Genomic DNA, 21,335 nt, shown 5'->3' with positions numbered 1-21,335 from the left:
CTCTGGCTAATAATAATAATCGGGGGCGGATCCCTGCTGTTTGGGAACACAGTTTTGTAAGACTGTTCTGGAAAGTAATTATACAGAACCGCTTTGACAACAGATTTTGCTCAGGCATTTCAACAACCATAACAGCATTTCAGATGCTGTGCAACAAAATCGGTTCCCTGGTTTGTCCAGTTATGCCGTTCCATCGCAAAGTCACATGATTTTTTGATGTACATTTATTTAATTTTATTCGGTAAATGTGTTTCCATCATAGTTTATGCGCATGTTTTCCTAATCTAATAAAAATCCAACTCAAACAATCGCATTTTTAGAATTAATGTGCATCTTGGCGTTGCCATCCAGTTTCTTTATGCAATATTCCAAAAAGCGCATAAAAATGGATGGGTGGAAACACAGCAACAAGACTGTTCACTTGACTTTAGGATCTTTCTTTCCTTAGCGTTGCCAAACGATTTCAGGATCCGGTCAAGCGCAGCACCAACGGTCTTGACATTGAACAGAAAACTTCTAATACATCTGTCCGAACCGTAACTACAGAAACACGCACGCCACTGTCCACTTCCATTGTAGCCAGTGTTCCCCCCATGACCAGAACTGACACACCAAAAATAACATCAACCCTATCCTCACAACCCATCAGCAAATCCACAGATGGAACATCACCAGCTAGTGACAAGACATCAAACTTTGTCAATGTAAGAAGTCAAAACATTGTAAAGATTGAGTCACATGGCACAAAGAGAGTTTCGGATAGGTTCAGAGCTCCAGGACAGATGCCTGAACCGTCACAGGTGGAGTCCAGCAGAGACAAAAGCCAACAAACCAGAGAGAGCAACATGGATGTCCTAGAAACTCTGCCCAGTTTTGACTATCAGCCTCAGAGCCAAGAGGTCATGCAGGGAGAAAAGGTCACTTTCAGATGCCAAGGTGAGTCTAGTGAACTGAAATGACTGGGATCAAATTTAGAGTTTAGTCAGTATTAGTATTTAGTTCCGGTCTTGAATGCTGATTGGTCAATGCTGCTATGATCTGACCAGCTGCTGTCTATACCACTGTTCACATGTCTCGACTTTATCTTCTGGAAGAAAAATGACACTTCATGAATTCCCTTTTAAAAATAAAGTGCACCTAATTGTATTGAATATGCAGTTGTAGTAATCTTTAAATACATATGAAGTATATTTGGAAAAATAAACTGCACTTGCAGATAATATATTATTCATTAAATAAAATTGTACTCATAGAGACTATGTGATATTTTCAAATTAAAAGTTTTAAAGTAAAAATTAAAAGAACATTTTTTTAAGTTTTATTATTTAAATTACACTAATTTGTACTGTATGTGTTAAAAAAAACATAACATACACGTTTCAATAGAAATTACATTAAAGTATATTTTAGTTTACCATAAATGTTTGTCAGTACATTCGGCAGTTACCCTTAATCTCTTAAAATATGTAAGAGGAACTGTAGATGTTGCACAAAGTTGTGTAAAGTTATGTACATGATGTTAAATGAGTGATCTCATTCTTTGCTCTCTCAGTGTCTGGGTCTCCAGTGCCAACAGTGAGCTGGGTGAAAGATGGTGCTCCTCTCAGACAGAGATCAGACGTCAGCACACGCCAGGAGGGCAGTCTGCATGTCCTGTGTATGGAGAATGCTCACATTACTGACACTGGACAGTATGGCTGCACTGCTACCAACAAAAAAGGAAAGACTGCAGTCCACTGGAGTCTGACTGTCAAGCGTAAGAATTGAGTTCTCATTTTCTACATCTACATTTTCTGGATTGCCATTTAACCTGTTAGCCCTCCCCCACACACACATACACACCTTTTGAAACAAACAAGAAATAGCATAGGCATAAGGGCTTAAACGTAAAGTTACTAGAAATGAGTTTGCATGAAATATCTTTATAGGTAAAACAAACCAAATTGGCCTTGTTGCAGTCTAGAAATGCAGTGCAGCTAAAGTCACAGGCCTGATCACCTTCTGATCACCATTATTTTCCTTTTGTCTTTATTATATTTACCGACGACTTTCTATTCACACTGTTTTAATGCCTCGTTTCTTTGACCAAACTTCTCATTTCACGTTCTTTGGCTTTGTATCAAATGACCTTCTTTAAAAAAGAACATTGATTCAGACATTCCAATATTCTTTACTTTTCAAAATTAGTCATAAAACATAAGTGCTCCTGTTAAGAGGTGTATAAGTGCTAGCTAGCATGTTAGCTTAGCACAGCATCAAAACACAACAGTTTATGAGAACAACAGCTGAGTGAAATGTCATTCTGTGACCCCATGTGCTTCACAGAATGAGGCAGAAAATATGATATTTTATAGTTGTAACAGTCACCAACTGGAGTGCCCTTGAGAGCCACTCCTCATAAACTACAATTCCCATAACTCACTTCCCGGTCTCATCATCCCTGATTGCACCCACCTGTATCCCATTACCTTGTCAGTCTCAGCCTATTTAAACCATATACACTCATTCATTCCCTGTGAAGTCATGTTTAGTGTTACACTGCAATTCCGAGCATTCTCCTTGGTTTCATGTCTCTTGGTTTTTGGATTTCTTGTCTGTTCCGTCGATTACTCTTTTGCCCGTGTTCCCTGCCTTGTTGTGTTTGTTTGTATGGACTGCCTGCCTGCCTGCCTGCCTGCCTGCCTGCCTGCCTTTGACCTTGCCTGTACTTTGGATTACGTCTTTGGATTACCCTGTTCAATAAATACTGCATTTGAATCCTCAACCTTCTTGTCTCGGAGCAGTTTGTGACAGAAGACTTTGCCACTATGGGTCCAGCAGTTCAGATCATCTTGCCTACATCAAGGTAATCAACCACTCGAGGACCATATCCAGGACTTCTTGAACACTGCCAATTTCACTAACCTCCCAGACTATGCTCTGATTGACTTCTTTTGTTATGGACTCAACACTTTACAATCCACACTAATCCGTGATGGTCCTCGAGGGTCACTCATTCAGTTTCTAGATTATGCCCTTTATTTGACTGGTTCCTCCTTGACTGTTGGGGAGGTTGAGGAGGACTCTTCCTCTAAAGTTTCTTGGGGGTGGGCACCATGCATCAAGCTCCGATAGCCACCGAGCTTGGCCCACCACAGTCACCAGCATGCCCAGGTCTGCCTCTTCACATCATGCCTGGTGAGCCTGAGCTTCTTCACATCATGCCTGCCGAGCCTGAGTCAGTTATGGAAAAGACAGCACTCATCATAGTCACCACTGTGATTTTGAGTGTGTGGGCAGTACCCACATCGGCTCCAGCCCGTGAATCCTTGGCCAAGATGGCCGCCGTCCTTTCAGAGTCTCGTCCCGTCATGGCCGCCCTTCCAGAGTCTCATCCCGCCCTCCATCCCACCCCTGGTCCGCCTCCGCTCCACCTCCCTCCTGGACAATTTTAGGAGCACCTGGAAGTCGCTCCTTTGAGGGGGAGGGCGGGGGACTGGGGGGGGAGGGCGGGGGACTGGGGGGGGGGGGGGGGGCGGCTATGTAACGGTCACCAGCTGGAGTGCCCTTGAGAGCCACCAGAGGGCACTCCACATCAGACTATTGTCAGTCCCTCATAACACTAAATTTCCCATAACTCACTGCCCGGTCTCATCCATGATTGCATCCACCTGTGTCTCCCTTGGTTTCATGTCTCTTGGTTTTTGGATTTCTTGCCTGTTCCGTGGATTACTCTTTTTGCCTGTTTTCCCTGCCTTAGTTGTGTTGGTTTGTATGGACTGCCTGCCTGCCTGTGTTTGACCTTGCCTGTACTTTGGATTACGTCTTTAGATTACCAAGTTCAATAAATACTGCATTTGGATCCTCAACCTTGTCTCGGACCAGTTCGTGACAATAGTATACTGTACTGTGATAAAGGCTATGTTGATTAGCACTGCTTTATAAATATACTTAATTCTTGAAGGCTTGAAGAACACAGATAAACTTCAGATGTGTTTATTGTCTTCATGTTCCATCAGCCAAGGCGTCTTTATCTGCAGGTTATTCAGCTGCAGTGATCTCTGGATGCCTTTGTCCAAATAAGGGATTTCTTGGAACGTCAAAAGATTTATGACTCTCTCACTTGTGGACTTTCTGTGCGAGGGCGCCCTCTGGCTTCCAGTATGAATGAAACATTACATGAGAGGGTTTAGCATTCCATAATGCTCACATCGCCTCATTTTGGGGAAAAAAAATATATAAATATTTCTCCTTGCTATATTAATTTGAAGTAAACACATGATAATTAATCAATATTTCTCTAAATATGCACACTTTTGAACTAAAAGCTCAGAGGGACATTGTTTAGTGCTTTCATGGAGAACTTACAGGAGTTTTTTTTTTTTTTTTTTTTCAATGGATGTGGTTGAGGCTCATATTTCATATTAAAGGTATCAACACAAATTAAGAAATTACTGTTACCATGAAATTAATATAGTAAAACAAAGGGCAAAAATTGAAGTTTGAGTATTAGACCTTTTTAATAATGTATATTTTGTCAAGTTAATTGCATTCTTTTACATTAAAATGAACAGTAACTTTGAACTAATGTAAACAGAACTCCTCAGTTCGGGTTAACAGGTATAATAACAAAAACAGCAATTTATTGATCTTTATAAGATCATTACATGTTAAGTTGTGTCGTCACTGTCCTGTATTGTGCCATGATTTTAGATTTTCCTAATTGAGATAATTCTCATTTTTATGAGCTCATTAATTCATACATAGCCTGGGAAAACCCTGACAACTTCCGGCAAATTTAGATTTGCTCTGCAAGTAGTCTGGCAAAGAGCTCATTCAAGCCCATTTCTAATCCGTCGAAATCGCGGCACCAATCAGAAACGTTGGGGCGGGCTTTACACAATGACGATCGCTCTGATTGGTTTTAGGTCTATCCAATTGCGCCCAGAGGCATTTGAGCGACGTCCGTTGGTGAAGCCACCAACTTTTAAATGCATTATTATATACAAATTTCAAACACATGAGGACAGTCTCCATGAAAGACCCACTGGCAGATGAACGTGCTACTACATTTCTCTCCGAAATGGTAGGAAATTAAATTCGATTTAATAGAGGATTTTAACTGTGACAAGATGATTGACAGGGCAGTTTACGTGACAGGACACACGCGACAGATCCGTCAGATAAAGATGACGAAGTAGTATGTCCCAAAGCTTGCCTACTTTTTTGCTACACATTCAAAAGTAAATACCTTTTCTTCACAAAAAGAGTACATACTTTTATGGCGTAGTGTAACTTAGGCGAATGGACGCAGCATTATGGCTTTACACGATGACGATCGCTCTGATTGGTTTTAGGTCTATCCAATTGCGCCCAGAGGCATTTGAGCGACGTCCGTTGGTGACGCCCCTTTGGAAATGAGTTATTAATGAAGCTTTGCCAGACCATAACTCAGTTACTACTGAGAATGGTCTGGTTTTAACCAGGCTAATTCATACATGGATTATACATTAACATGGTTCTTCAGAAATCATTATAATATGCTGATTTGGTGCTCAATAAACAGTTTGTATTATTTAATGTTGAAAACAGTTACTACTTAATGTTTTTGTGAAAACCGCAATACATTTTTTCAGGAATATTTGATGGTTAGAAAGTTCACAAGAAAAGCATTTATTTGAAAATCAATCTTTTGTTAGAAACATTATACAGTTATACAAAAAGTAAGAGTCTTTACTGTCTCTTTTGATCAATTTAATGTGTCCTTTCTGAATAAAAGTATGTTACACTTTATTTTAAGGTGCCCTTGTTGCAGTGTAATTATACAAATAAAGTAAAAGTAAAAAAAGAATAAGTAAAATTAATAAAGCATGCACTTATAATTAGAGTTATGGTTTGGTTTAGAGTTAGTTGCTTGTAGCTATGCATAATTTACTGTTATTGGGTTAGGTATTCATTTCTTAAACTAAAATATTTTATATTTTAACGTAATTGAAAGTCTTGATGGAAAACTTTATGGACATGTTATTTGTCAACAGTAATTTACAAATAATAATGATAATAATGTTATTATTATTAGTCTGGCAGTGCCACCTATTGGTGAAACCAATTGCTTTCAGATGCTTTGTGGTTTTAAATGCCCAATTATACTTTATGTGTGTGTTTGTGTATGTGTGTTGTAGGTGCGAGGGTGGAGGCTAAAGCCCCAGTGTTCAGCTCTTCTCTGAAAGACTGTTTGCTATCAGAGGGACAGGACTTAATCCTGCAGTGCTCAGTAGAGGGCAGACCACTGCCTGAGCTCTCCTGGATGCACAATGGTAAGATGACGCACTGTTTGAGCGAGACATCCAATTATCATCGATCCAGTAATTCTCATTTGCGAGTCACTTTAGGTAAAAGCATCTGCTAAATGAATACATGTAAATGTATTCGCCCCTAAATTTCACATAAAACCAGGGTTAATATAGTTAAATAAGAGTACAACTGAGAGCAAATGATCTCTTTTACAGGAGACACCTGGCCAAGGTATATATATATATATATATATATATATAATACACATTACAAAAAACACAACAAAACTGAAGTGAACTCGGATGCATATTAGTGTGTATATTTGGTTTATTAAATGAGTGGAATAACACGAGTAAAAAGCTTTCTCTGGGGATGAAGTTAAAGGGATAGTTAACCCAAAAATGTTGTCATCATTTACTCATCCTCAAGTTGTTCCGAATCTGTATGAATTTCTGGTAACACTTTATTTTGATGGTCTCTTTTGAACGTGCTGTTAAAGGGATACTTCACCTCTGGAAAGATGAATGTGTATTTAAAATGGGTCATTTATGTAGAAGAAATGTGAAATTATTATTTTTGAATTTGGAGCCTTCTAGACTGAGAAAAGCCAGAAAATGTATTTTTGGCTTATGTGGATGAAAGACAACAACTCCCAGAATGCACTTGCTTTGCTGCTCTACAAGGCCACTCCCAAACCACGCCTACCCGTAAGAGCGTGCAGTTAAACAACAAGATTAGGCTACTAGTGAGTCTCCGTGACGAGTCTGCCCGGGATTTCGAGAACGCCCAAAATGTCCGGGATTTGGCTTTTGCGTTCTACAGTCGCCATTCATTATGTTTACTGTGGCGAGCAGGACGAGACTGAGGGCCGCGGGAGAACGGCGCGAGGCCGGTGGCGTGATTACTGATGAGCGACACATGTGAGACGCACCGGTCTCGTTTCTCTCACGGAGGAGCAGGAATTTTCTTAGCAATGTTAAAACGCACATCAGCCGATCACTTGTTTAGCGTTCATGTAAACACTACATTCAGATTCACCAATCGGAATGAATTCAGTTAGATTGAAACAAAAGGTGTGCATGTAAACAATGAATGGCGACTGCAGAAAGCAAAAGCCAAATCCCGGACATTTTGGACGATCTCGACGGCCGGACATGTCCGGGAAAAAGAGGATGGTAACCCCTACTACTCAGCTTTCTCTACAGAACAAGAGCCTGCTAGCTTAGCTTTCAAAAAAAGATGGCTGACACTATGTGTACGTTCTGTGAATGAGATGGGTTGAAAACATGCGGGACAGCCCCTACTACTGGCTGTAGTCTTTAGCCTCTGGCCAAAAAATCCTCCAATGATGCAAAATGAGGATTTTTTCCAGACAAAAAAATACATAAATCTCTCGTCTCAGGGGGATATGAGGGTGGAAAGCATGGTTATTCGAAAATACTACAGGTTTTCTACTAATACAAAGCTTACTGCTAAATCCTGAAGTATCCCTTTAACTATAAGTAACTTTGCAACTATATGACAACTAACTCTCATTAGAGTATAAGTAGACTGTCTGCTTAATATCTGCAAACACTAACAAACACCAAACTCCAACAAACACTCTACTGACTATAAGTAATTTTGCAACTACATGTCAACTTAATCTAACCCTAACCCTACCAGTCTACTAATACTCAACTAACACTTTAATGAGAGTTAGTAGACATGTAGGTACAACGTTACTTATAGTCAACAGAATGTGTTAAAGGGACCATTAGAATAAAGTGAAACTGAATTTCTTTCTTCTGCTGAACACAAAAGGAGATATTTTGAAGAATATGGGTAATTAAACAGTTAATGGGACCTTTGACTTCCATAGTATAATTCATACAGGTTTGGAACAACTTGAGGGTGAGTAAATGATGACATAATTTTCACTTTTGGGTGAACTATCCCTTTATGCAGCTTCTTTATTACCAGTAGATGGCAATAGTGTTGCTGTTTTAGTGCTGTTTTCAAAAAAAAAAAAAAAAAAAACAACAAAGGAAAGTAGCCTTCTGGGCAAAAAAGCATAAAAATTACTCTCCTTTTCCCATTTTATTACTCTCTTTACTCTCTTTTTATGGCATGCCATGAGAAATAAATTGCTAGATATCTGTCTTTACTCATGTCTGAAACAGAAGGGTTATAAAGGTTAGTTAGTGAGTGTTTGTTTGTATCACTCTGTTCTCTGTAAAGCTAAAATAGGCTGTATTTGTTAGCCTATAACTGTTGTCCATGTGAAATTGTAAATACAACTACATCTTACATCTTACATCTACATCTTAAGTCTTACCACTGAGTTTCATAGCAACAATTGCATTGTATTGACATTTTAATTGTTGGATTCTTAAAGAGCCTGAATAATGATATCCAACCTACCACCTTCAAAACAACACAGCAATAATCCAAAATATAACATTTATCCCAGATTCTGAAAACAATGTAAAACAATCCTAAAAGTTCTGTCCATCAATTATTTGTCCAAACCGCTAGACCTATGCCTATCCCAGCATCTCGGGCAAGTGTGGAAATGTTGTGGAATATATCTTTACTTTTATATCTCAAACACAATGCTTCTGTTTAATTGTTACATGTTATGAAGAAAACATCAGTGAAAAACTCACCCCATAAATGCTTGTGTTTTCTGGGGGATTAGCAGGGTGTTGCTAGTGAATAGAAAACGTCTCGGTCACGTATGGTAACCCTTGTTCCCTGAAGGAGGGAACGGAGACGTACGTCGTGACCGACGAATAGGAATCTCGCTAGTGAGGCGAATCTACTTCGAGTGAAACTAAACGAGCCAATGCACATTGGCGTGCAATCATTTGCATCAGCTGTTCAGCCACGCAGCGTGGGTATATAAGGAGCAGAAGGTGCGATTGCCATTCAGTTTTTTGCTGAGGAGCCGAGCCGATGAGCTGGTTGCCACGGTCATGGGTGCCATAGGGTTCTCCGTCTCTGAGTCAGAAGGTCCTTCCTCAGAAGGTCTTTCCTCAGAGGAATGTGCCAGGGAGGGACTGTCAAGAGGAGCATGAGTTCTGGGAACCAGGTCCGGGTGGGCCAATAGGGAGCCTCCAGAAGGACCTGCTCCTCATCCTCTCTGACTCACTGGGGGAAACGCATATTTGCAGAGGCCCCAGGGCCAGCTGTGTGCCAGTGCGTCAGTGTTCCCTCGGTCAGGGAGTAAAACAGCTTGCAGTGGGAGGTCTCTGAGGAGGCAAACAGGTCTACCTGAGCCTTCCTGAATTCTCTCCAGATCAGCTGAACCGCCTGGGGGTGGAGTCTGAATCGCATAGCCGTGCCTGATGGTCCGAATGAGCAGTGACGTGGAACGCAGGGACATGGCTTGGGAGGCTCTCTCTGGGAGGCAGCCCGTATCGGCTTCCTCACAGGCCTTATAAGTCCGACAAGTACTTACAGGCCCGGGAAGGGAGACACGGTTCTCCGTGCCAAGATGAGTTAGGGCACAGTTGCATAGCAATGGCCCGCTCCACTTGTGGGATACGCGTGTAACCCTTAGGTAGGGTTGGGTACCAAAACCGGGCACCGATTTGGAACCGGTACCTAAGTAACTGGTATGTAACCGAACCGAATCAAAACACAGATTTTAGTGCCTCATTTCGGTGCCACTTAAATGCCTCAGCTGTCGGTTGAATAGTTGCCCTCTGGTTCTCTGAAACGGATCTAAGAAGCATCATCACCGCATGTGATCACTAGTTAACTAGTTGAGGCATACGATCGTTCACACCGTTGTGATTAGAACGTTCAGATGGCGTGATCATCAACTGCTAAATTCAAATCTGCATTCACATGTTGGCTGGCGCTGAGCCAGAGACAGACGCTCTTAGCGCTGTCATATTATATCACAACTATTCAGTGTTTTCAACCACATAAGGTTTACTTTAGGTTTGAGACATTTAAATACACATAAGTAGGCTACTAGCAAAACAACATTTATAGTTTGTAAAATACACACTGTATGGAAGCGGCAATAACAATCCTTTAAATTATAAATTAGTGATGTGTTTAGATACACATTGTGTAGGTAGCTATAAAATTTACTGATTCTTCTCACACTTCACCAGCCACTTACTTTAATGTATTTCGGGAGAAGTGGATGAATTGACGTGCTGTAAGCCTAAATCTGACAGATACAATTCTCTGAACTGCAGTGCGTACTAACATGGCGCCCATTGTGCGTTATAGATCAACTAACATGAATCATGATCATTATAAAGGTTTCTTAAATGACAAAACACATTTTTAAAGGGGTGGTATAATGCCCTTTTCACAAGATGTAAAATAAGTCGTTGATGTCCCCAGAGTGTGTATGTGAAGTTTTAGCTCAAAATACCCCACAGATATTTTTATATAGGATGTTAAAATTGTCACTTTTTGAGGGTGAGCAAAAACGCACCGTTTTGTGTCTGTTCCTTTAAATGCAAATGAGCTGCTGCTCCCAGCACAGGGGGCAGAGCTTCAACAGCTTGCACTCACACAGACATGCACTGAAAATTTCAAAAACTTTTAGCCTTTTATGTTCAAACCGGATTCAGACAATGATGGAGAGACTCAAGAAGAAGTGACAACATGTAGAAGCAATGGGACGTTTCTGAATGGTTAGTTGATGAATTTATGTAGCTTATCTGTAGTTATCTTCTAGTCATTGATTAGCATATTCTGTCTTGATAATCTATAAATCGCCGTTTGTTGTAGTCCTTAAAAAGCTATTTCTTTAAAAGCAAATATCTCGCTTTGCTTTGAACTTTGTGTGTTGTAACTTTGTAGATGTTGTTTATGCTCAAACAGCAACTTTACACACTAACTAAAGTTAGAAAAGTGAAATCATAATCAACCACCCCTTTAAGAATACAAATATCAGCCAAGGACTGACTGACATGTAACACAACCAATCACTGTTCGTTTTGTTCCGCGTCATGTTTAGTGTGAAAATGTAAAATCGATATCCATACAATAACAGACCAGCGTACATCTAATAAATTATTCATTCAAGAACGTTGTGCAAGTTTACTGCAACAATAGAGCCGCAAACCTCACATACTTTTTAAAATACAGCCTTCAGTTGATCCTGATGCGCTCATTGTCGCAGTTGTAAACACGACGGCGTTCTTCTTCCACGATGGGTTTCGCGTCACAGCATTTAACCCTCAGGGGTCCAAGGTGTTTTTGGGGTTCTTGAGATGTTTTGACATGCCGTGACATTTGTGCTTTTTTCAGTTGCTTATAAACATATTAATGGCAAAGCTATCATTACACTCTATTCGGCACAAACAGGGCTACCATAATATGTGTGCAACATGTATGTACATGTTTGTATTTTTGAGAGAATAATGTTTATGCATGGTTATTGAAAAAAAATAAAAATTAAAGCTGCAAGCAGCGATGAAAGGGCCCTCGCACCCGTGCCATCAACACTCGGTGGCTTTAGGAAGGCAGAGCATGGTTGGGAAATGTACATTTAAGGAGGTATATATAGTAAGAGTATGTCAAAGTCAGTTACAAAATGTTTTGTATAATGGTGATAATAGCATGCTTCATGACTCAGCTAAGTGTTGCTAGCATGTTCAGTCTGTTTCTAGCATGCTTAGTACACAATAATTATGTGGTTAGTACTGCATTACGGTGTTAACCATGTCAGTTTCTGTTGCCAGTAGGTGGCGTTATGACTATAACTGAATATGAGCATGGATGTGTGTTCAGGACAGAACTCTTATCAAACATGTGAAGTTTGGTGCAAATTGGACATTGCCTTCTTGAGTAACAACAAAGTCATGTTTCATTGAATTAGCATTCTTTAGAACTTAGCTAAGCATTGTTAGCATGTTTTAACATGTTGCTAGAACGGCATCAACGTGTTAAACATGTCACTTCCTGTTGCCAGTTGGTGGCGCTATTACTATAACTGAACATTCTCATGTAGATGTGTTCAGGCCATGACTCTTATCAAAAGTGTGAAGTTTGGGGCAGATTGGACATTCCATGCCTGAGTTACAGCAAATTCCTATTTAATTGCAATAATAGCATGCTTTAGCACTTGGCTAAGAGTTTGCTAGCATGTTTTAGCATGTTTCTAGTATGTTGTTAGCATGTTTAACACTTGCTGGCACTTTTTTATATGTTATTAGGAGTCCACAACAGTGTTAAACATGTCACTTCCTGTTGCCAGCAGGTGGCGCTATGACTATAACTGAATATAAGCATGGTCATGTGTTCAGGACAGAACGCTTATCAAAAGTGTGAAGTTTGGGGCAGATTGGACATTCCATGCCTGAGTTACAGCAAATTCATATTTAATTGCAGTAATATCATTCTTTAGCACTTAGCTAAGTGTTTGCTATTATGTTTTAGCATGTCTCTAGTATGTTGGTAGGATGTTTAGCACCTACTGGCATTTTTTTATATGTTATTAGGAGTCAAGAACAGTGTTAAACGTCACTTCCTGTTGCCAGCAGGTGGCGCTATGACTATAACTAAATATGAGCATGGACATGTGTTCAAGAGATAACTCTTATCAAACGTGTGACGTTTGGGGTAGATTGTACATTGCCTTCTTGAGTAACAACAAAGTCCTGTTTCATTGAATTAGCATGCTTTAGCACTTAGCTAAGTATTGCTAGCATGTTTTAATATGTTTCTAGCATGTTTAGAACTCAATGGCATTTTTAACATGTTGCTAGAACGGCATCAACGTGTTAAACATGTCACTTCCTGTTGCCAGTAGGTGGTGCTATTACTATAACTGAATTTGAGCATAGGCATGCGTTCAGGCCATGATTCTTATCAAACATGTGAAGTTTGGGGCAGATTGGACGTTCCATGCCTGAGTTACAGCAAATTCCTATTTAATTGCAGTAATAGCATGCTTTATCACTTAGCTAAGTGTTTGCTAGCATGTTTCTAGTATGTTGCTAACCTGTTTAGCACTTGCTGGCTCTTTTATATATGTTATTAGGAGACCACAACAGTGTTAAACATGTCACTTCCTGTTGACAGCAGGTGGCGCTATTACTATAACTGAATATTCTCATGTAGATGTGTTCAGGCCATGACTCTTATCAAACGTGTGAAGTTTGGGGCAGATTGGACATTCCATGCCTGTGTTACAGCAAATTCCTATTTAATTGCAGCAATAGCATGCTTTAGCACTTAGCTAAGTGTTTGCTAGCATGTTTTAGCATGTTTCTAGTATGTTGTTAGCATGTTTAGCACTTGCTGGCACTTTTTTATATGTTTTTATATGTCCACAACAGTGTTTAACATGTCACTTCCTGTTGCCAGCAGGTGGCACTATGACTGTAACTGAATATGAGCATGGTCATGTGTTCAGGACAGAACGTTTATTAAAAGTGTGAAGTTTGGCGCATATTGGACATTGCCTTCTTGAGTAACAACAACATCCTGTTTCATTGAATTAGCATGCTTTACCACTTAGCTAAGTATTGCTAGCATGTTTTAACATTAGCTAGCATGTTTTAACATGTTTCTAGCATGTTTAGACCTCAATGGCATTTTTAACATGTTGCTAGAATGGCATCAACGTGTTAAACATGACACTTCCTGTTGCCAGTAGGTGGCGCTATTACTATAACTGAATATTCTCATGTAGATGTGTTCAGGACAGAACGCTTATCAAAAGTGTGAAGTTTGGGGCAGATTGGACATTCCATGCCTGAGTTACAGCAAATTCCTATTTAATTGCAATAATAGCATGCTTTAGCACTTAGCTAAGAGTTTGCTAGCATGTTTTAGCATGCTTCTAGTATGTTGTTAGCATGTTTAGCACTTGCTGGCACTTTTTTATATGTTATTAGGAGTCCATAACAGTGTTAAACATGTCACTTCCTGTTGCCAGCAGGTGGCGCTATGACTATAACTGAATATGAGCATGGCCATGTGTTCAGGACAGAACTCTTATCAAACGTGTGAAGTTTGGGGCAGATTGGACATTCCATGCCTGAGTTACAGCAACTTCCTGTTTCATGGCGAAACATCGAAATTTGTAAGGCCGCCGAGGACCCGCCCTTCGACGAAAACTCAAGATCTTCGCAATTTAACGTCGCAAAGGCCTTAAGATTACACTCACCAAATTTGAAGATGATCAGATTAAAACTGTAGGAGGAGTTCGTTAAAGTACGAGGCCTGAAAATGGCAAAAACTGCACAAAAATCTGAGAGGAAGTTCAAAATGGCTGACTTCCTGTTGTGTTTAGGGCTATGCTCCAAGAGACTTTTTTGTAGGTATTAGGTCATTACACGTATGTACCGAATTTCGTGCACGTACGTTGAACGTTGCGGGAGGCGCACTCCGTTGAACTTTTATAGGTGGCGCTATCGAGCCATTTTGCCCCGTCCAATTCTGAAACCTATATCAGATGTAAATTTTCGCCAGTTCTGACGCGTGTGCAAAGTTTCGTGAGTTTTCGCGCATGTTTAGGCCCTCAAAAATGCAATTCAATGCGGAGAATAATAATAATAATAATAATAAACAGAGCAATTCCAAGAGGGTCCTCACACCATCGGTGCTCGGGCCCTAATGAAAGTTTCTGAAATAAGGCCACAAAACACATACTAAATATGTGTCCACGTGACTTTTGACTAATGGATGTTGTCACTAAGAATTTTTGCTTCAAAATGATCTGAAAATCATCCTGCCTAATCATTCACATAAAACGATACATTGTTTTAAATTTTGTAAGACACTTTTTGTTTGGAAAGGCAATATGCGTGGGGGGCGTGAATGATCATAATAATGAGCTGCATAATAAGCTGCATAATGAGCCTTTCAGTCAGGTATGTCACTGAGAGGGTACCACAAGCGAGGACAAAAAAATAAATAATTATATATATATATATATATATATATATATATAATCCAAATATGAATGAAAGTCAAAAGCACATTTTTAGTACATAGTCATATGAAACAAAGTAAAGAGGCCGCACTATGCATATAAAACGTTTATTTTGCACAAACGCGTTTCGGCGTGTGCCTTCTTCAGTGTGCAATCAGGAAAGCTTGTGACCAATCTTAAATACCCACACCCATTGTCATTGACACACCCATCATCGTCATCATCATCAAATAATAATATCAAAGTGATACCGGGACCAATGGTGTCACTATATACTGCAATATAATACTCATAATACATAAAGAATTTTAACACATTCAATACACATGTGGTATTAACCTGCATTTATAGGAAGCAGCTTAGTGTCAGATCTTCATTCATCCCGTGCGGGATGCAAGTGTTCAAATTAAAAATATGCCAAGCCTCTCGCTGCAAGAGGAGGTTCTCACGGTCTCCACCTCTTGGAGGCCGATTGACCAGCTCCAAGCCCATAAATTTGAGCATGTTGGCATTATGTCCCACAGAATTAAAATGTCTTGCAACTGATGATTTATCGTCATTCTTTCTGATGGCACTTTTGTGTTCGAAAATTCTTTATGTATTATGAGTATTATATTGCAGTATATAGTGACACCATTGGTCCCGGTATCACTTTGATATTATTATTTGATGATGATGACGATGATGGGTGTGTCAATGACAATGGGTGTGGGTATTTAAGATTGGTCACAAGCTTTCCTGATTGCACACTGAAGAAGGCACACGCCGAAACGCGTTTGTGCAAAATAAACGTTTTATATGCATAGTGCGGCCTCTTTACTTTGTTTCATATGTGTTATATAAGGCCAGCACTCTGAAAATCTAAAAAAACATAGAGTGAAGCCTGCTCCCAACCCTATCACTTATAGTACATAGTCATACCTGGAAACAAATCCTGATCAAATAGGCTATATGGGCGATTCTACAGAACTGGTTCAAAGTTAGTTATTTTTCTGCCCCTTTGCAGGAACGAGAGTCTCGACCGTAGCTCCGAGATGGTCATCTTATTCTTTATTTAATACTACTAATGATATAAATTGCACTGCACTGGAAGATTAATGTTATTTATGATTCCCTTCAATGAGACAAAATTGTTCAAAATGTAGTGTATTTCCATAATCTGTTTTTATACAGTGACTCTTCAATCATTGCTAAAGGACCTTTTGGTGTAACAGTTTTAATTCTATATAAACTGTACTGATAAACTGATTCTGTGTGTTGTCCTATAAGAATCGGGCTGTAAGACTGATGGTGGTGTTCTTACAGACTAGCTGAAAGTCTCTTGAGTTTGACTCTGGGTTTCCCCGAGAAACTGTGAGCCGCAGCAGGAGCCTTTGAGCAAATATGAGACCTTACAACCATATAAAGGCAAAACATGCATCACTCACCCTGAAATATTCACACAGATGGACATGGTAAGTCAGATATCAGAGAGAGAGAGAGAGAGAGAGAGAGAGAGAGAGAGAGAGAGAGAGAGAGAGAGAGAGGGTTACTGCATCTGTACAGGCTGATTTTACAATCCCTGGAAAAGTAGGGGGTTGTACAAAAAGAAAGGAAAGTCGGAAAAAGAAGAAGATGATGCTTTTCCTCATGATTTTGAGAGGAGTGCTCTTTGAATCCTGTTGGTCTCGGCCCTCGGGGACATTTTGCAAGGAACATTTAGCCGAGAACATTTAGCCATTTACAAGCAAAAACATTTAACAATGCATAACAAAGTACTATTCTATTTCCCATTTGACAGATACATTCACACAGCAATTTTCCAGTGCCATTGTGAGATTTTTTTTTAAAGCTTTTACTAAATGGGACTACATACAGAGTTTGTCAGGGACATTAAACGTCATCACACTTAACAAGAAAACATCTACTTACTAGTCCGCTTTTAAAGCCTCATTATGTTTATAATTGTACTCTTGCAAACAATTCTAAATCAAACTTTCAGCGAAAATTGTTTTAAATAAAGTCTGAAAAAGTTTTCTCAAGCATAATGGTTGTAATCTTGAAGTCATGCAACCGTGGTGTAGTTCGTTTATAAGCTACGTATAGCTTTTTACTTCTTGTGATTGTATTTAGGCTTCAAAATCCATAAAAGCTGATTCATTTGTAAAGATTATCATGATGAATTAAATGTGTAAGAATCACACCCCCAGTTTCACTGACGAGGCTTAAAGCTCCAATATGTAGGAATTTTGTAATAAAATTTCCGAAAATAACTTGCACAGTGTGATATATTTCCTCCAGTTGTGTACTTACAATATTTCAAAAGTCTCCAAAGATATTTTATTTCAGAGAAATTCTGATTTTAAATAACTGGCCGTCCCGGAAAAGAAACGTCGCCTCTCAGTGACGCAATGTCCTTGTTTTTTTTGTTTTTTTTACAACAACTTTATTGAGTTTTTTTCTTATCACAATAAACAATAACGACGTCTGACAAAGAAGAAAAATAAATCAAATAAAAAATATGACCCACCACACCGGAATATCACATGGTCAAATGCGGAAGTGGTGGTTATAGCGTTATAGCCATAGACTGTATGGTTATAGCTGTTATGGATCACGATTACTCTTTGGCGAGTATTGAAGTGCCAACAAAACGAAAGCGTCCATATTCTGATACACGCAGACTGTGTGACAAACGAAGGAATAAAACCTGGATAAATATCGGCAGGCGTTTTCGAGATGGAGAGAGCTGCGCGACAATCTTGGACTTGACAGACAGAGACTATTCTCTCGCGAGTGTATTGATAGACAGGTAAGACATGCAACTGTCAATAATAGCACTTATAAACAAAGTTATATTGCTCTTTGTACTTCGGTAAGGCTTTTTATCACGTGTGGCGACCGAGATTATGGCAGTACAATTAAATACAATCGGATATGTGTTGTTAAAAAAATATATTTAGTCATTACTTGCAAATGTTCGTTCAAATTTACTTTTAGATATTGGTTTGAACACGTTAAACAACACGGCATTAACCATAAAAACGTAAAACTGCACAACATTAACCCAACAAATCATTTGACAAATAGCTGTAAGTTGTAACGGGATAATATAGCATAACATTTCACATTCCTTGCAGTTCATTAATTATGATAACATAAAATAATTCGATCAGACATACAGGTAATACAAAAACGAATAAATTACCTCATCCGTGATCATGATTCATTAATTCCATGTAGATATATCGCTAGATGCTGAAAACGCATTAAAAACGACATCTCCCATCGTCACCTCCTTCATAGCGTCATCAAGCTTCGCCTTTGTTATTGTTGGAAACTGCGCCCTCTTTTGGTCAAAAAAAATCACATACTGGAGCTTTAAGACTGCTGCTTGTCAGACTGTAGGAATATGATCCTCGCTGTAAGCCATGTCACACTGTGGGATCTCAGTTGTCATTAATGCCAGACTTTGTGGCAAACTGTATGCAAGAAGACTCGTCCAGAGTTTTACATCATCAATCCGTGACACGTTCAATGAGAACAATCTCTAGGGTTAATTTTGATCATGGCTTCTCATGAAAGAAAACTGGAAAAAAACGAAGACGATGAGTGTGGAGCAAGTGGTGGTTTGTTGCTGTCTCACTAATTGCATCATCAGGTTCGGTGTTGTGCCAAATTTCGACCCCCGCCAAATTATTACCCCCCTAGTATTGGTAGGTTTAGGATTAGTTGTGGGGGAGGGGTTAGGATTAGGGGTGGAGTTAGGATTAGGCAATCAGGTACTGACTTCAACGAGGGGGGTAATAATTTGGCAGGGGGTCAAAATTCAGCACAACATCGGCACTCCTATTGGTTTTTGATTTAATGGTTGACGTAGAAGTCATGCTACAGGACTACAGGAATTTTGTCTGCGGGTAAAAATTTGTCAATTTCCGCAATGGTCATTAATCCGCTATCAGTGAACATGTCAAACTAACAATCAAAGACTTCAGATTTTGGTCTAGGATCTGAGGAATCTTTTAGGATACACCAAACATGACCGTTAAACATAAACTTTTGTTAGTCAGAGAGCTTATTTTTTGCAATAATCTAAAAGCCAATAGAACAATCCCATATAGGGTTTATGTTGAGGGACAACACTTCTGGGTTGGCCAACTTGGCCTACAAAAATATCATCACTGTCATCACTGCACCACTCTATTTTCTTATTATGATCACTCCAAGATAACTTTGTCAGTATTTCAGCTGAAATTGTATCTGTATGTCTTGATAACCCCACCATGTCCATCTCAACTTTTAAATAATGGATTAAGAATCATTTAGATTCCTTTCTCAGTGAAGTTCTCAACAATTAAAATTATGATAAATTATAGATACAGTCTTTTTTTTCTGTCTCTGTCTTTTCAGATAAACCCATTCCATATTCCCACACCATGTTTGAGAATAGTAAGGCTCAGCTGAAAGTTAAGGCAGCTGTTTTGGAGGATGCAGGAGTGTATTCATGTGTAGCAGTGAATGATCATGGCAGAGCTGTGTGTACAGCTCGTGTGCTAGTTAAAGGTAAGACACACATCTCTTTCTTCTATTCTTATTTGCCAGTACAGTTCAGGTTTTATGTTTTATGTATTAGATGCTGAAGTCACACTTAAAAAATGTCTGAATGTCATTGCATTAGATAGTAAAATATCTAACCAGAGTGATTTTTCTTTTTCCAAAGAAGCTCAAACTCACTTTTCAACCTAACCTTTTCACAAAAAAAGTTGTTTATGAGATTTTCAATGATAAAAGAATATTAAATTCAAACAGTACTATGACATTTTGTGGTTGTCAAATGTTAATGTATCACGTTGCTAGTTAATCTGATTCTCTACATCTGTGGTTACTCTGCTAGGACCTTAAGGACTTCTGCTAGGAATTTAAGGAGAACTGATTTCATACATCCACTAAAAGTCATTAAAAAGCCAACTGATTAAAAGTCATTGAGCAAAATCATAGCTCTGGGAAAAGCTCTAGCAGCATTTGAGCACAAATGACATTTGATTAGGTATTGGCAGTGATTAATACAATTTACAAAATGTTCAAATTAGTAGGCCTAATCCCACTTTTATTCCCAAATTCAATTTCATAATCTTTTCGTATGAATAGACTTTTAGAATTTTCAGTGTGAGAGTCTAAATGAAACTGAATTGGTGTTTTCATATTATTCTGTCAAAAGTCTCCTACATTTCTTGCCCCTCGACTCTGCTTGTCAACTCTGAGGGCATTTAAGTCACAAAAACGTAAAGACTCTTGTAAATTTTAACTTCTCTCATATACACTGTAGGAGGCGTTTGCTATGTGCTACGTTGATATTTGTTTTTTGTTTTTTTGAAGAGTTATTTTAAGGTCCTCGGGATTAGAGAAACATCTGCTCTTTTGCAGTCTGTGAGGCTGTCTAATGGCGGAGGTTCCATGTTCAAGTGGGTTAAAAATGTAAAATACCAGTCTTTTCCCACACACACACACACAGACATATACACATGCTGCAGTGGCTGGATCTCATTTGAGTCTCAGAGGACAACTTGAAGAGAATTACCCTCTGAAATCTTTTCCATGACTTTTTGGTTGTATTTTCAGAAAATATACATTCAGTATACATTATTTTATATGATAAATATATACAGTACCTAACAGTGAAGTAAATAAATTCCCGGTAGCACTTCATTTTTACAGTTCTCATGTACATACTATTTAGTCAAGTCAATTTTATTTTTATTGTGCTCTTCACAATATGATACAAGCAATCACAAAGTTGCTATTTGCTATGGAGTATATATCGCCCTACTTGAGTATATACTGTATGCATGTGGATAAAGTTGGATATAATATACAGTGCTATGCATAAGTTTAGACACCCATACTAAAGTTGACTAAAAAGAGGAATAAAAAATCATCTTTTGGAAACTGAACTTAATGCCTTAATTTAAAAAATGAGGAAAAATCCAACCTTTAAGGACACCAATTTTCTTTGTGAATGAATAATGTATCGTAAATAAATAAATGTTCTTCCTTAAAATACAGGGTGCATAAGTTTGGACACCCCTATGTTAAATTCCCATAGAGCCAGGCAGATTTTTATTTTTAAAGGTCAGTTACTTCATGGATCCAGGATACTATGCATCCTGATAAAGTTCCCTTGGCCTCT

General features: G+C 39.0%; 1 protein-coding gene across 1 annotated transcript in view; it reads left to right on the top strand.

The window, feature by feature from the left end:
* The window catches only part of mylka (myosin, light chain kinase a), a 114,832-nt gene that overhangs the window by 45,910 nt on the left and 47,587 nt on the right, over positions 1–21,335 (top strand). Inside the window, exons 8-11 of the mRNA XM_079880243.1 lie at positions 449–936; positions 1,553–1,756; positions 6,162–6,296; positions 19,559–19,711. Of these exons, the coding sequence (XP_079736369.1) occupies positions 449–936; positions 1,553–1,756; positions 6,162–6,296; positions 19,559–19,711 (980 nt within the window). The remainder of the gene's footprint in view (positions 1–448; positions 937–1,552; positions 1,757–6,161; positions 6,297–19,558; positions 19,712–21,335) is intronic.

The sequence above is a fragment of the Squalius cephalus genome (assembly GCF_949319135.1).
Source record: "Squalius cephalus genome assembly, chromosome: 9".
Classification (NCBI taxonomy): Eukaryota; Metazoa; Chordata; class Actinopteri; order Cypriniformes; family Leuciscidae; genus Squalius; species Squalius cephalus.
The sequence above is the reverse complement of the archived record's forward strand: the minus strand, read 5'-3'. Positions and strand labels throughout refer to the sequence as shown.